This window comes from Xyrauchen texanus, chromosome 43 (genome assembly GCF_025860055.1).
Source record: "Xyrauchen texanus isolate HMW12.3.18 chromosome 43, RBS_HiC_50CHRs, whole genome shotgun sequence".
NCBI lineage: Eukaryota > Metazoa > Chordata > Actinopteri > Cypriniformes > Catostomidae > Xyrauchen > Xyrauchen texanus.
This window is the reverse complement of record NC_068318.1, coordinates 30,748,127-30,765,227: the sequence shown is the minus strand read 5'-3', so window position 1 is coordinate 30,765,227 and position 17,101 is coordinate 30,748,127. Positions and strand designations below refer to the sequence as shown.

General features: G+C 38.8%; 2 protein-coding genes across 3 annotated transcripts in view; both read right to left on the bottom strand.

Annotated features, from left to right (window-relative positions):
- Positions 1 to 4,630, bottom strand: part of LOC127635855 (N-alpha-acetyltransferase 25, NatB auxiliary subunit-like) — a 31,697-nt gene extending 27,067 nt beyond the window's left edge. The window contains exons 1-2 of the mRNA XM_052116100.1: positions 4,554 to 4,630; positions 1,655 to 1,740 (exon numbers count right to left, since the gene is read on the bottom strand). Coding sequence (XP_051972060.1) covers positions 1,655 to 1,740; positions 4,554 to 4,611 — 144 coding nt within the window. The 5' untranslated portion in view covers positions 4,612 to 4,630. The remainder of the gene's footprint in view (positions 1 to 1,654; positions 1,741 to 4,553) is intronic.
- A 2,888-nt stretch (positions 4,631 to 7,518) lies between these two features.
- LOC127636236 (transmembrane emp24 domain-containing protein 2) lies at positions 7,519 to 16,075 on the bottom strand. Of its 2 annotated transcripts, XM_052116681.1 has the most exons (5): positions 15,760 to 16,075; positions 11,437 to 11,629; positions 10,042 to 10,062; positions 9,462 to 9,569; positions 7,519 to 7,933 (listed from the first exon to the last, which is right to left on the bottom strand). In XM_052116681.1, the coding sequence occupies exons 1-5, from the start codon at positions 15,937 to 15,939 to the stop codon at positions 7,809 to 7,811; spliced, it is 627 nt and encodes a 208-aa protein (XP_051972641.1). In that variant the 5' UTR covers positions 15,940 to 16,075; the 3' UTR covers positions 7,519 to 7,808. The 2 variants fall into 2 exon arrangements, with proteins under 2 accessions (XP_051972641.1, XP_051972642.1); XM_052116682.1 differs by lacking the exon at positions 10,042 to 10,062.
- Positions 16,076 to 17,101: the final 1,026 nt, after the last annotated feature.

Below are 17,101 nucleotides of genomic sequence, written 5' to 3'. Positions count from 1 at the left end.
AAAAGACAGTGAACCCTGGTTTTCTTTTATATTACCTTTAATATTATGCATCGTAGTGATACTACACCTGTTAATCTTAATGTACATAAATCCACATGTATTTCTATCATTGTACCTTGTGTTATATAATCCAGGTATTATAAAATGAGAAGTTGAGTTCAGGAGTCCGTTTGGAATATACGTATAGCAAAATACATATGCAAATATTAAAGACAGGACATATATATTTATGCAACAGCGCTCTTTACTCATCTCACTCACATAAAAACACAGATTCTATATTCCTCAAAATGCATCAAAATCATAGAAAGAACATTATGAAACAGTTACGCCAAATTAGCCAAAGTAAAAATCTTTAACAGCGTTCAATACATTTATCTCTGATAGTTGCATGGTGAAGGATGCGGGCACTGCGGGCAGGAAAGTAGTAGACCACCAACAGCACCCCCTACTGAACAGGGGTGCAATAGTTATTCATTTAATTTATTTCAGTCTCAGTCTAATGGCACTTTTCCACTGCACGTTACGGATCGATTCGACACGCTTTACTTTTCGGAGCTTGCTTTTCCACTGCAGTTTAGTGCCGCCTCAACGTGGGTGGGATTATAGGCTGATCGTCATAGTTGCACCGCCTCTACTGCCGTGACATCACCTTAAACGTGACACAAACATTACTGACCATAAACAATGACACGACCGCTAGCTGTTAGCTACTAGCTCATTGTGCTGCATGAAGCAGTTGTTGCGTGGTGATTTTACACAAGTGTAACAGTTCAATTGTCCTGTTTGTTTTAGACGCTTTCCAGTAGCTGCTAAACTAAATAAAGTGAAGCTTTCAAGCAGAGTATAGAGTTAACGTAACAAAACGTACCATCCTCCATCCCAAAAATGTTGTGGCTGAGTCCAGGGCGCTCTCCCTCCCATTGCTCACCAGTCTAGATAGAATCCATTTGGTCGAACCACTTCCACATTTCCTTGATGTTTCTGTAGTCAATTTAAGTTTTTTTACTTTTCCCTACACTGTTGGTAGGTCCGGTGGTAGCCGTGTGCGGTCAACAGCTGAGACACTTCCTAAAAGACAACGTTTCGTTCGTTGCTAACAAGAGGAACGTCTGTACCTCATTTATTGACCACGGTGTGGTTTTGCACACAGCCATTTCTTTGTACAATTCGAAAGTCGCGTGAACAAATGATACTGCTATCACTGTGGCTAACTTTAAAAATAGCGGGTTGATGTCCCATGTTGCAAATACAGTGACGCTGTTAGTGAAGATTCTCTCTGACCAATCAGTGATCTGCAGGGTTTTGATGTTACATTTAGTATCGGCTCGGCTCGCTTGAAACCTCGACCGAGGTGGTACTAAAAAAGTACCAGGTACCAGGTACTATCCACAGTGGAAAACCCCCCAAAAAGCGAGCAGAGTCGAGTTGTACCGTGCAGTGGAAAAGCCCCATAAATAGACTGATGCCCGAAATTTGTCTCGCAAAAACGGCACAATTTTGGTGTGAATAGGCCATGAGGGTGTAATTCTGCCAAACATCTCCTTTTGTGTTCCACAAAGAAAGCCATACAGGTTTGGAACAACATGAAGTAGTAAACGATGACCAAATATACATTTTTGGGTGAACTAGCCTTTTCAATAAACTTGCACACCTTTGCGCAGTGAAGATCTTTGTGCTTCTTGAGCAGTTTGTCGGCCTGCTGGATTGCCATCTTGTTATTGCCATTGTCCAGGTAATCTGGAGAAAAAAAAACAGAAAAACATTACCAACATTTCCATCAAACTAATCAAGAAAAATAGCCAGTTGAACCTAAATGGACCACTGCCTGTTTAAATAAGTGTCAGTGGGATGGTGGGAAAAGGACGTCAAAATTTTGACAGTTTAGGGAAAAAGAAACCTTGACTATAATTTTTTAAGTGGACTATTGCGATAGAGGTGTATAATGCAATCCCTTAAAAATAGGCCACTTGGGTAACTTGTACATGCAGTAATGCCCAAGCATGAGTGTAAAAATAACAGTCTCATCTGTAGAGACACAATGCAGCATTGCATCACTCAAACGTGCTCCTCTCTGAAAGACCCCTGACTGTGAGAACATTCTCGCAACGTCTGCTTAATGCCTACCCCCACCCTTCCCATGAGTCTCTGCTAAAAGAACACAGGACCATTTCTCATGACAGCTAGATGCCGAAATGAACTGGGCCAGACAGTATATTTGGACTTTCTACAAGAGAACAGCTCTCAGTATTGATGTCCATTATTAAAAGAACAATCTCTAATAAAGAAACACAATTGACAAAAATCCTATTGTTTTCACACAAAAACAAAAACTGGCAGCTGTGGTTGCCAGAATAATTATGTAAAAAACCTGTAAATTTTACAGATTAAAACTGTTGTAATATACATGACCACACTGGCACTGTAAAAAGATTAATTTTGTTAAAATTTACAGTAAAAAAACACCATAAACGTGATATATTAACCTTATGAAACAGCTTTTAAGGTATTGTTAATCCACCTAAAAATGAAAGAAGAGCACATGATGACAAAGTCAACAATAAACACGTAGAGACAGTGCTCACACAAATAATAAACACCATCAGGGTAACACATGTGAAATTAAAATAATGTAATAACCATTAACTAAACTACATTAAACATAACACAGAACACCCCAATGCACATAACTGATATTAAAAATATGAAGAAACATAACTATTCCCATAAAATATTATGAAATATGATGGGTCATGCAGGAATTGTGGAAATGCCCGGTTACTGTTTTTTACTGTAATTTTAACAACAATTTACTGTAAAAAGTACATGTACACTCTTCTTAAACTATCTACATTTTTACCATTAATTATACAGGAAAATCATACTTTATACATGCAAGAAATGTATTTAAAAAAAAATTATATTTTACAGTTACTATTCGTTAATCAATTCATGTGTTTTTCTGTAGCATTTTTACAGTCTTTTACCGTTAAAATTAAAAAATGTTTACAGTGCATCACATATACTCATAACTGTGAATATTTTGAATCAAACATGACAAAATTCAAAATGTCAATTAAGTGGCAATATTTGCCTCCCGAATTGATTTTCAAGGGCATTTTCCCCCCTTTAAAAGGGCAATTTTAGATAACCTAGATAACCTTAGAAAAACACTCTTTTATGTCAAAAAGGCCTACTTCAATTTAACTAGTGTCAATATCTATGGGGGCTTGGGTAGCTCGGTGGTAGCGCTGTCTACCACCCTTGGAGTCACTAGTTTGAATCCAGGGTGTGCTGAGTGACTCCAGCCAGGTCTCCTAAGCAACCAAATTGGTTGCTAGGGAGGGTAGAGTCACATGGGGTAACCTCCTCGTGGTCGTTATAATATTGGTTCGTTCTCAGAGCAGCGAGTTGTGTGTGGATGCTGCGGCGGATGGCGTGAAGCCTTCACACGAGGTATGTCTCCGTGGCAACGCTCTCAACAAGCCACTAAGATGCGCGAGTTGATGGTCTCGCGGAGGCAACTGAGATATAGCCCATCTGCCACCTTGATGTATGGATATCATATCACCCATTGAACAACACAGCTTTCACTGTCAGACTTGGTTGACAAGAGTCAAATACTAATTTCAACACTAGTTTCTATCAACAACCATTTTTCAAAACAGTTTCCATGACTGAAAATGTCATATGCAGTGATACAGCCATGCACAAGAGATGCAACAGTACCTATTTTCAGTGTATGAGCAGATATCAACATGCATCTGCTGTACAGACCAATTGAAAGCAATATTTACTACATGCAAATACATTTACAAGCACATATATGCCCTTATCTACTACATATAAGATTCTTATATATTTAATGATTAAAAAAAACAATGCCAGCAAACTTCTAAGTGGTGTTCCTATATTAGGACCAACTCAATTTCAAGGTTTTAAGCATTTTAAGTCATTCGTAAAACATTTTCTGCAAAATGTTTGAATCAACATATTTAAATTGAAGCTTAGTAATATAGAGAAAGAGACTTATAAACCACCTTTAGACGATCATAATTAGTTTATCTCAAGTTATATGACTCTAATGTAATGAATCAAGTAATAACAACATTTGTAGAGCATTTGGCATGTTAACTAACTATCTGAGTCTCTCCATACAGAATAACTCAAGGTAAATAAGTAATGCATAAATGCAATATTCTGGTTTATATTGAGGCAGTTAATCTCTTTGACATCTCAGTCAGCCAATGAGTCGGCCAGATCATATGACATTAATACGGAACTTCTGGCATTTAAACAGTGTTTGTACGTTTAAATGGCATATCAACATGCTTCTTCCACCGGTAGAAGAGTGAGAGTTTGGCCGGACTAGGACGCACTGTCATCCCGCACCGCAGCCGAACTGACACCGCGGCTTCACCTCCACAGGCCTCGTCGGCTCTCCACAGCTCCTGCAGCTCGTTTAATAACCTCCATACCGCACAGCCCGGCCCCACATCACCAACCGGGCACGTTGCATCCGTGTAAGCCCCGCAGTGTGGTGTATATCTTACCGTAAATGGGCCGCAGTCGCCTGTCGTTGGGGTCTTGCACATTGCCCCTCGCCGCCATGATGGAGATGAGCGGGATAGGATTATGTGGTGCGCATGCGCAGATTAGGCACTCCGGAAAGACTTTAAACAACCTGATAGAATCCTTTATTTTGGTCAAACATTATACACACAGTTTTTTTTTTTTTTGCATATATACAGTGAAATTTATTAGTTTTCACATATCCCAGCTAAGCTGAGGTCAGAGTGCAGGGTCAGCCATGATACAGCGCCCCTGGAGCAGATAGGGTTAAGGGCCTTGCTCAAGGGCCCAACAGTGGCATCTTGTTGGTGCTGGGGCTTGAACCCCCAACCTTCTGGTCAGTAACCCTGAGCCTCAACCACTGAGCCACCACAGGTGTTATATGGGGTTCAGGTCTGGGGACTGGGATGGCTATGGTAGAAACTGGAGTTTGTGGTCAGTGAACCATTTTTGTGTTGATTTTGATGTTTGTTTTGGATCATTGTCCTGCTGGAAGAGCCAACCAGAGCCCATTGTAAGCGTTCTGGCAGAGGCAGTCAGGTTTAGATTTTTTATCTGTTGGTATATGATAGAGTCCATGATGCCATGTATCCAAACAAGATGTCCAGGACCTCTGGCAGAAAAACAGCCCCACAACATTAGAGATCCAGCACCACATTTAACCGTGGGCATTGGGTACTTCATCTCGGTGTATGCCAAACCCATCTCTGGTGTTTGCTGCCAAAAATCTCTTTTTTTGTTTTATCTGACCACAGAACTCGGCCCCATTTAAAGCTCCAGTAATGTCTGGCAAACTGAAGATGCTTGAGTTTGTTGTTTGATGAGAGCAGAGGCTTTTCTTCTTGAAACTCACCCAAACAACTGGTGATGTAGGTGATTTTGACCCCAAGCCACAACTAATTTCTGCAACTCTCCAGCTGTGATCCCTGGAGATTCTTTGGCCACTTGAACCATTCTCCTCACCATGCATTTACATTTACGCATTTGGCAGATGCTTTTATCCAAAGCGACTTACAGTGCACTTCTTACAGGGACAGTCCCCCCCGGAGCAACCTGAATTAAATGTCTTGCTCAAGGACACAATGGTGGTGGCTGTGGTTATCGAAACAGCGAACTTCTGATTACCAGATTACCAGTTATGTGCTTTAGCCCACTACGCACCATGCATGGAGACACGTCCTTTTTCAGGCCAATTTTTTAACACCTCCAGTTGATTTGAGCTTCTTAATTATTGCCCTGATGACAATTTAAGTTTTTACATTGGTTCTATTGAACCCCCTCTAAACTGTATAGGCTTGGTTTTAAAGACACACCCACCTGCTGGCGATGCCGATCAGAGGATGGAGACATATCCCATGTCTTTTGGGGGTGTGTTAAGATCCAGGAGTTTTGGTCGAAAGTTCAGAGTCTTATATGTGATGTATTGGGCACTCGGCTCTCATTTTGCCCAGACTCTGTATTTGGGCGATGGGGCGGTCATCAATGTTGAGAATAGGCATATAAAGAATTGGGTCCTAAATAGCATCATGATTGCCAGATAGGTTCTTTTAAGGGGTCGGAGGTCAGCTGGAGCTCAGAGATGGGGAGGGTGGCAGCCTTTGAAGAAGGGCCGTTTAGAAGGCTGGGTAAATCAAATTTTACTCATAAGAGGTGGCTAGGGGTGCCAATAATTATGGCCAAAGTGTTTAGGAGAAAATATTTTATGATTAATGAGATATTTCAAGAATTTCATTTTGTTTTACCTCAATTAAAGGTTACATTTTTGGAATGAATGATGAGGATAAACAATGCAGATTTTTTTTCACAGACTTCTTTGCTCATATTTAGCAAGGATGCCAATATTTTTGGCCACTTCTGTATTTTGCATCACAACTTTCATTTGATAATAAACATAAATATTACAATTCTCACCACCTCAGCAGCTACATCTTTATTACTCATAAGGATGCAGGCAGATTGGAAATGAGACAACTGGTTAATAATTAGTGAATAAACTGGCAATTAACCATTCCAGTAACATTTCAGTGCAGAACATGAACCATATATGTCAACTTCAGCTCTTTAAGAGTCTGTAATACGTTGTCATGAAGTTTCACAGGCTGATTGACCCATTTATCATTAAAACAATAATAGAAAAACATATGTGAATAAAGCATACTTGGCAAATTAGAGGGGTGGGGGAGGGGTCATGATATGATTTTAATCTTTTTAGGGTATAAATATGTTAAACGAGCAACTGTGGAGTGCCATCCTCTTGCATTTCCTATTCCAAACATTTAAACACAAAATAATTGAAAACCAGGTCACATAGTTTCTCATTTAAATAATATACATTTGCAAAACTACACGCATGAAAAAAAAGGACATTTTAAGAACATGTTTTATGTTTATTAAACCAAAGTCATTTTCAACAAAGATAGTCATGAAACTTCAGAAGTGTACAGTTGTATCAGTTTCCTAGTAGTCTTTGCAAAATTGTTTGGCTTTCTCATCAATATAAGAATTGGTTTAGACAACAAAAATTGTACAAATCTACATGAAGTACTCCTCATGTGACGAAACTGCAGATATGGAAAAACCGGGCCAGAACTATCCCACCTAAACATTAAAAACACACCAGAAAATCTGCAAAAAGTAACTAAGCAGTAATTTTACCATCTTACCAGCATCAGGTTTAACCATGTGCCATGGAGGTTATTGGCGTAACTAACTGTAATAAGCGGTGATATGAAATGTGCTTGCTGTGACATTCCTCGACATTTCTTTATACTACATCAGTAAATGCCGACTTTCCATTTCCACTGACAACATTGTTCATGTCATGGTTTAATTCCATCACGCAATCCTAAACCATGTTGCACGTTCTTTCATTTATGGCAACACCAAAACATAATTTTTACCTCATTCTTGTAATGAGTACTTGTAACAGTACCAGAGGAACCCCCCTACCACCACAAAGCCATAAATAAAAATTATGCTTCAAATTAAATTGGACCAAAGTTGAGCTTAAACAAAATCAAAGATTTTATAAATCATAACTGAAATTCCACATTTTACCCAAAATCAAACAAAGATGATATCTACAATTGGGGCAAATAAAAACAAAAACAAAGATAATGACTGATGGACTAGCGAACAACCAGGTTCTTCCGCTTCTCTGCTGAATTGGATGTGCAGTTTGTAAAACTGGTAAATCACGACTCAATGTGGTTGCGTAGATGAACACAGACGGGATGTTATACGACTCGTCGCACTTCAAAGAATCTCTTCAGGTAGTAAATCTGTCCGAGGGTCATGGCCACCAGCACCAGAGCTTCAAAGAACGACCACAGCACCACCCTGCTGTTTGTGTTGTCATTGACTAGAAGAGAGAGAAAATTCAACCTTTAAATGACACAGATTTCTTCAATGTTTGCAAACCTAAGATCTAACCTCAAAATGAATCAGAGGCTATTTAACATGCATACAAAAATTGTTTGAATTTTGATGTTGCTACAAGTTTGAATTGTTCATAAACTAGAGACAGGCCGATAAATCGGTTTTACCGATTAATCAGTGCCGACAGTTGCTTTTTAGAACTACATTTACATTTATGCATTTGGCAGATGCTTTTTATCCAAAGCGACTTACAGTGCACTTATTACAGGGACAATCCCCCCCGGAGCAACCTGGAGTTAAGTGTCTTACTCAAGGACACAATGGTGGTGGCTGTGGGGATCGAACCAGCAACCTTCTGAATAACAGTTATGTGCTTAGACCACTACACCACCAACACACCACTATCAGTTATTGGCAAAAAAATACATGCTTTTTTTCCTCATTAAAGTTAGTTAGTTTATTCCTCATTAAACCTCATTTGGTGTAAAAAAAAAAATTAAAAAAATAAAGTTTACAAAAGTCGTAAAAGTACACCAACAACAACGCCAGTACATACAAATGCCTTGACGCATTTTAAAGATATGAGCAATCAAACATAGTGACCCTGTTTTTTTTTGTGCCACCCTGTGTATGTACAGTATTGCATGTATACACGCTGATCAGACAAGACATTAAAACCACCTGCCTAGTATTTTGTAGGTCCCCCTCTTGCCACCAAAACAGCACCAACTCACATCTCAGAAGAGCATTCAGATATGATATTCTTCTCATCACAATTGTACAGAGTGGTTATCTGAGTTACTGTAGACTTTGTCAGTTCAAACCAGTCTGACCATTCTCCGTTGACCTCTCTCATCAACAAGCCATTTCCATCCACAGAACTGACCCTCACTGGATGTTTTTTGAGTAAATTCTAGAGACGGTTGTGTGTGAAAATCCCAGAAATACTGCCTGTGGCCGAATCACATATAAAAATTCGGATTTTATTCATTTTGGACTAGTAGCCATTGTGTTTGTGCCCAGCATAGTAAGGAAAAATATTTTCTAAACATTCTAGAAACTGATTTGAAAAACATTTTGCCCGATTAATCGGTTATCGGTCTTTTCCACCACGTTAGTTACCAGTATAGGCAAAATCCACTATCGGTCGACATCCATCAAAATCAAAGTGTTTTTGAACACTTCATTATAGGTCGAGTCATGACATCATGCAAAAATATAGATCTTTTTTTAAATGAAACCTTTTGTTTGACATTTCCAAAATGTTACTATTAATATAGTCTTCACAATAAAGGAAAATATTAAAAGGTTGTTTGCAAGTTCTGCGTCAATAGTGGCGAGAACCCCTAATCATGACCCCGAGGAGGTTACCCCATGTGAATCTACCCTCCCAGGCAACTGGGCCAAATTGGTTGCTTAGGAGACCTGGCTGGAGTCACTCAGCACACCCTGAATCAGTGTTATAATCCCTGAAGGTCAGTTGAGCACAAGATCAGCATTTAATATCTTACTTGCACGGTGTATTCTCTCTCGAACCTCCATGTACTCCTGCTCATGTTTGACCGCCGTCATGGCAACCGCCAGCTCGTTAATCATCTCCTCAAGCTTGTTCTGATGTGCTGAAAATAAGTGAATACACATTTAATCATGGGGTTTGTATTAACACAAGCATTATTGTTAAAGCAGCACAGCACGCAAATAATCACACCATAACAATGATCATGAACAGCAAATTATGTATCGGTTAATAACTTCATATCGCTAAAAACGCTTCATATCTACATGCAAGAGTTCACACGCCACAAACTAGTCTGCTTTAGTTTTTGTTTTCAGAGTTAGCCATAGCACACTCTGAACTTTGTGTAAACCAACTTGATAAATCTTTTAAAACACAATGTCATTGCTTAAAAACAAAAGCCACACCTGATCACATTTGTCTTTACCATTCATAAATTTGTAACCCTCCCTACAATTAACTCATGCTACTGCCAGCAGTATGTCAGTAAGTGAAATATGCTTGTCCACACAGGTGCAAATCAAACATGGGTTATATGGGTTAAAATGGTTAATTCTTTTACATTTTCTGCCTACCATCCCAGCTGTCACCACCACCTGGATAGGGGAGGACGAAGGCCATGATAGAGAAGTAAAAAGCAAGTTTAAATTTAGGACCATTAAGATTTTTGCATTTTTACTTTATTTTCAGGACACTGAAATTAATTCCCATTATCGTATCACTTCTGGACATTTTACTTAAACTATTCCCCTTACTTTCTTACTTTCTCTCATTACCATAACATAGTGTTTTATTTTGATTGTATTACAGTATCAACAAATTGCCATTATTGATTGAGTACATCAACAATCGGTGTTCAAAACAATGTCATTATCTTACCCTGATTAACTACTGTAAGCCTATAAATATGATTTGTATTTTGAGCTGTCAAGGTTCAATTTGGCATGAAATCGCTGGTTTATGACGTTCGTCCTTGCGCCATTACGTCACCGTGCCACCGGCTGTCTCATACTCCGGCCCAAGTGTGCCGCACAAGCCCTCAAAAGTGAAGCCAAAATGTCTCGATCGCCCCCCGGTGACTGGTCCTAGTATAGGTCATAAACCCCGCCTCCCCATGTTATTCAACGGGACGTGAGACCAACTAAACAATTAAATTACACTTCACATACCTTTTTTCCAAAGATATTTTCTGTCATTTACTGTCGTTTCTATCACGTTGATGTCATTTCAAGTGTTTGTTTTCTAAATAAGTTTGTTTTTAGTTATTTGATGCTATAAAAACGGTGCTGTGACATCATGATTGACACCTGTGATTGACAGGTTCTCTGAGCGAAGTAGTCACTGAAGCACCAACAGACTTTTTTTCGGGATCTTCGGAGGACTGAGGAGATTGGAGCTTTAAATTTAATATCTACATTTCTATAATTAATTATTTCACACCGTCATAAGTCAAAAGTCAAAAGTGCAGGGGCGTGTGCTTGCGATTGATTCAGCGAGAGTGAGGGCGGGGCCTTGATTTCGCGGCTTTACTTCCTGCTCACTACTGCGCAGGTCTGGTCCCGAAATCGCAACTGCGCAGACTCAAGTCCCAAGATGTCAGCGCCATATCGTGACACTGGCGGCTTCAGTTCTCACCAATGGAAAAGAGCGAAGGGGCGTCGTCCATCTTTTTTACAGTCTATGCTCCGGCCGGAGAAACCAACTACGCTGTTCAGTCAGACTGAAATAGCTCAAATAAACATCATGATTTTTCCAATCATTTGCAATTATTAGGTTTACTATATATATCTATAACATATAGAAGTTGTTTAGGTGCGAATAACATGAAAACGGTATCCTACCTAAAGAAATAATTTCTATGTTGTTTCCAGACCTTTAAATCATAATTTTGTGGGAATCCTGCCATATGGAGCTAAAGAGAGAACACCGAGAAATAAATCTTCCCAGGAAACTTCAGTTGATGTGCTTACCCTCCGTCTCCATGTCCTGTCCTTTGGGTGCCTCGCCGATGTCAACAGTAAACATCACAATTTTAGGGGTCATGGTGGACATCTTGTTGCTGAAGCAGAACTTGTAGGTTCCGTCCATATGAGCGGCCACAGAGTACTTCCCACTAGACTCACGATCTCCTTTATAGATCTGCTTCCCATCTGGCCCTGTTATCTGTTCAAGACATGCATTAAACATTTACTACTCATATGCATTCAAAAAAACATCAGTAATGCAGAAACCCACAAACCAGCCACATTTATTTGTATTGGTCCCTGTGCTCTGCTCAAGACATGCAATAAACATTATATTTGTTCAAATCTGTTTCTTACCTTAAACCACCAAGCAATGACCTAGCAACAACCCCAAACACACTAGCAACCACCTAGCAAGGCTTTTGCGACCACCCAGAAAATCCTAGCAATAATTTAAGCCCTAGTACACTTTTTATACTTCGTTAATGTGGCTTGAAATGAGCAAAACACAACTTAATTAACATTTGTTTAACATAGAGCAGTGACTACTGTCTAAAACTGACATTTTAAAGGGATAGTTCACCCAAAAATGAAAATTCTCTTGTTATTTATGCACCCTCATTGCCATCCCAGTATGACTTTCTTCAGCAGAACACAAAGATTGTTAGAGAATATCTCAGCTCTGTAGGTCCATACAATGCAAGTGAATGGTGACCAGAAATTTGGAGCCCCAAGAGGCAGCATAAAAGTAATCCATAAGACTCCAGGGGTAAAATCCATTTCTTCAGAAGTGATATGATAGGTATAGTGCGAAACAGATCAATATTTTTGTCCTTTTTTACTATAAATTTCAAAAACGTTCAATTTTATGCTGAATTCATGTGCTTTTTTGAGCTTCAAAATTGTGGCCACCATTCACTTGAATTGTTTGGACCTACAGAGCAGAAATATTCAAAAAATAATTCCTAATTTGTGTTGGAGAAAAAAAAAACTTACACATCTGGGTTGGCATGAGTGCGAGTAAATGATTAGTGAATTTACATTTTTACGTTAACTATTCCTTTAACTTCTAAAACGAATATCGAAGCACTAAAACGCACTCATATGCTGACTGTCAAAGCCGGCATTTTTGAACATGACAGGCGGTCAACAACCATATGATGTAAACAAAACTGAGATTCCTTAATTTATGAATATCACCTCTTAAATGGACAATTTTAGCACTTAATACTAAAATCCAAACATTAATAATCAGCATGAATCACCACGTCACTGTTATTAAAGCAGATCCCAGTTTGAACAACCATATGGTGGAAGCAGAAATAGAAAAACAAAACACACTTTAATTTACCTTAAATAGCTAGTATTAAAATCTTTATTAGGCAATTTAATATAGAGTTATATTTGTGCCACAATTAAAAATTATATTGAGCGCACAACTAAATGTTCTGCGTACGCAAGACGCTAGTTTGAGCACGCAAAAAAGGTATTTTGCACACAGAGTGGGTAAGAGAAAGCAAAATTTCTGAATTCTGAGCAAATTCACATTCAAATAAACTACATTAAAGCACAAAATAGATTTTCATTTGCTCAAAATGAATGTATCTTTGCAATCTTTGAGTTTTGTCCGGTAAATATGCTATATTGCACATGCATATACATTTTTGTAATGTTCAAAATGTCATCATGCGCAAGCAGAATTTTTTTTTGCACTCGAAATATCATCTTGCACGTGCAAAATAACTTTTTTAGCCAACAATTCTTTAAAGACTGATTGTTTCACTTTTAATTATCTATATCACAATTCCAGTGGGTCAGAAGTTTACATACACTAAGTTAACTGTGCCTTTAAACAGCTTGGAAAATTCCAGAAAATGATGGCAAGCCTTTAGGCAATTAGCTTCTGATAGGAGGTGTACTGAATTGGAGGTGTACCTGTGGATGTATTTAAAGGCCTAACTTCAAACTCAGTACCTCTTTGCTTGACATCATGGGAAAATCAAAAGAAATCAGCAAAGCCATCAGAACAAGTGTCCTTGGGAGCAATTCCCAAATGCCTGAAAGTACCACGTTAATCTATACAAACAATGATAGGCTAAATATCGAAAATTACTCAAGCTTGTGTTCTACATCTAGAAGATCAGATGCGTGTTGCTAAAAATGCAAGCACTTCAGCTTTCTTATTGTATGCTTCCACTGGCGTGTGGCGAGCGAGCACGTTCAATTCCTTCCTATGGAAGCAGAGCGCCACGCTCGCAAGGGGGATTTTAGACTTATCAGCAATGTGGGGAAAGCGGTTCCCTATCGCTAGGAGTGGCTTTGAGCGGATTTCTTCCACATCAGTGGAGAAACAGCCTCAGAATGTATGCAGTTGCTAATATCCCCACTTCTCCAGTCACCGCGTTCCAGGTCCGGACACCGGATTGATTCCATCCAGACTGCAAGACACCATGACGGCGGTTGCGCTCTCATCATCTCTAGAGAGCAGCGCAACAAAACAACAGTGACGGTTACATCATATCTGATCTTTCTGAGCTGTATTCTTGAATGTTTTTCTCCAGCACTCTCTCACTTTAATGCAAATATAAAAATGGTCCATTCAGACTTTTACATTTTGTAAATTTTTTCTCAGGAGATACACCTGAACCCCCATACAGTATCATTCCTCAGTCACAGGGGCTTCTATGCCCCCATACTTTGGTATCTAAATGTAACAAAATATGAAAATAATTTGAATGTAAATATATATACACTGCCATTATGATTCAAAATGAACAGATCATCTTTTAACATCCATATCCAACTGCACTCGATTGATAAACTCTTAAATATTGCAATATATTCGTAGAAGGTCTCTGAGCCCCCAATGCAGTTTTGAATAGACTATTTTGACTGTTTAGGATTTGTTTTTTTCTACTTTTCTTCTGACAAGTTGGAAATAAAAAAAATAGCAATGTGCACATGTGAATGTATATCGTGATAATATCGATAGATATGAAAAAGAAGAGAAAAAAAGTGATAATATTTTTGGCCATATCGCCTAGCCCTAATATAAACAACATGAGACCACGCAGCCATCATACCGCTCAGGAAAGAGATGCATTCAGTCTCCTAGAGATGAACGTAGTTTGGTGTGAAAAGTGCAAATCAATCCCAGAACAACAGCAAAGGACCTTGTGAAGATGCTGGAGCAAACAGGTAGACGAGTATCTATATCTACAGCAAAACAAGTCCTATATCAACATAACCTGTAAGGCTGCTCAGCAAGGAAGAACCCACTGCTCCAAAACCACCATAAAAATACCTCTGACGAAACAAAAATTGAACTGTTTAGCCATAATAACCATTGATATGTTTGGAGGAAAAAGGTTGAGGCTTGCAAGCCGAAGAACATCACCCTAACCGTGAAGCATGGGAGTGGCAGCATCATGTTGTGGGGGTGCTTTGCTGCAGGAGGGACGGGTGCACTTCACAAAATAGATGGCATCATGAGGAAGGTTATTATGTGGATATATTGAAGCAACATCTCAAGACATCAAACAGGAGGTTAAAGCTCGGTCACAAATGGGTCTTCCAAATGGACAATGGCCACAAGCATACCTCCAAAGTTGTGGCAAAATGGCTTAAGGACAACAATGTCAATGATTTGGAGTGACCATCACAAAGCCCTGACCTCAGTCAGAGCGTGTGTGAGCAATGAGGCCTACAAACCTGACTCAGTTACACCAGTTCTGTCTGGAGGAATGGGACAAAATTCCAGCAATTTATTGCGAGAAGCTTGTGAAAGGATACCCAAAATATTTGACCCAAGTTAAACAATTTAAAGACAATGCTGCCAAATACTAACAAAGTGTATGTGAACTTCTGACCCACTGGGAATGTGATGAAAGAAATAAAAGCTGAAATAAATCATTCTCAACTTTTATTGACATTCCACATTCTTATAATAAAGCAGTAATCTTAACTGACCGTTTCCCAGATTAAATGTCAAAAACATTTGAAAAACTGAGTTTAAATGTATTTGGCTAAGGTGTATGTAAATTTCTGGCTTTGTACACTACACTAATAATCACCAATTCACTGACATTACAACAGCATCTGGGTTTGTGTAAGCAAAGTAGACTATAACACAACCAAATCACACTTAATATATTCTTTAATTTGTCTTTTAACCTCTAATTCTAGAAGCGAAGCACTAACAGTCTTAGCACTTAATTCACTTCCGGTTTGATCACCTATCGGAAATGAGCGCGACACACAGACCTTGTTTAGTGTCTCTAATGTATTTTAAGCACATGTATTGATGTTCCAGTGTATTTGAGAGCTAACCTCCACGTCGATGTCCAGAAATCCGCCCTCCGCCACTTCAAACATCAGGCCCATCTTCGTGCCCGAGTTCACGCGCTCATAGAAACACTCCTCCGCGTGCGCGTCGATGCTCACGAAATAACCGGACGCGGTGTAGGACAGCGCGCAGAGCAGCAGCACGAGCTCCGTGAACGTAAACATGTCTGATCCGCGGTATTAATGCAGCTTACAACCCATAAAACAGCGTTTAAATCGCGCTTGACCGATTCATGCAGCGCGGAGAAAGGCGGAGATTGACAGTGCTGCTGCTCCACTGATGATGCCACGTCAAGCTTTAGACGGGCCGCGTGAGGGGACAAAAAATAGAACGCAGTTCGCGATTGCAAAATCTAGTTGGGTAGTTTTGTTTATTGCTTTCATATTGTATGACAATAAAACATTAAAGGCAGCTATCAATGAGAATACATGGCATTACAGACTGAAAACAATTTAGAGCAACATATGCATAGACATAAATAATTATGTATATATTTTTTTAACGATTGAAGGATTTATACATTGCATATGCTAGTAATGCAAATTGTGATTTGCTCTGGATCTGGACATTCGTCATTAAACAGTAATATAAATACAGTGAGATATATGTTAAATGGGCTATGTTGAACCATATCAGTCATTTATTGAACTACATATTATATAAAATTGCAATTATAATTATACAGTATGTTATAATACAATTTAATGGTCAGTTGACTGACATGATCTTGTGTTGTGTTGTGCTGTACTCTATCTAAAGCCGTTTTAAACAGCAATTTCATCATTCTTTTAGCATTCTTATGCATGCATATTATTATTATTATTATTATTATTATTGAACCCCAAATCAATAAAACAAATATGCATGTATTGTATTTTGCATAAACAAGGTGAAGCCTATAGGATCATTCATATTTTAGCATTGTGACACTTTCAGCACACGTAAACACATTTTACTCCCAATTATCATTACCAAAACACATCCAGACATTTTACTTTTACTATTCACATTGTTTTCAATGATGACTCTCATTAACATAACAGTATTTTGTCCCACTCTTTTACAAAAAAAGAAAAAAAGAAAAGATGGTGTTCCTGTTGTTGTTGAACAGAGATTTAAAGGTGCACTCAGTCAGTTTTAAAATAACTTTTTAAAATGACTTTTAGAAATACGTTTAAAATAATGTACACTCACATTAGATGAAGACTCCAGTAATGCCAATAGCTCAATTAAGGCGGTTTCATTTTACATTGTGTGGGTCACCCCCTCACGGCTGCTGCCATGTTGACAGTACATGACATCCACACTTCCACTAACTATGACAAT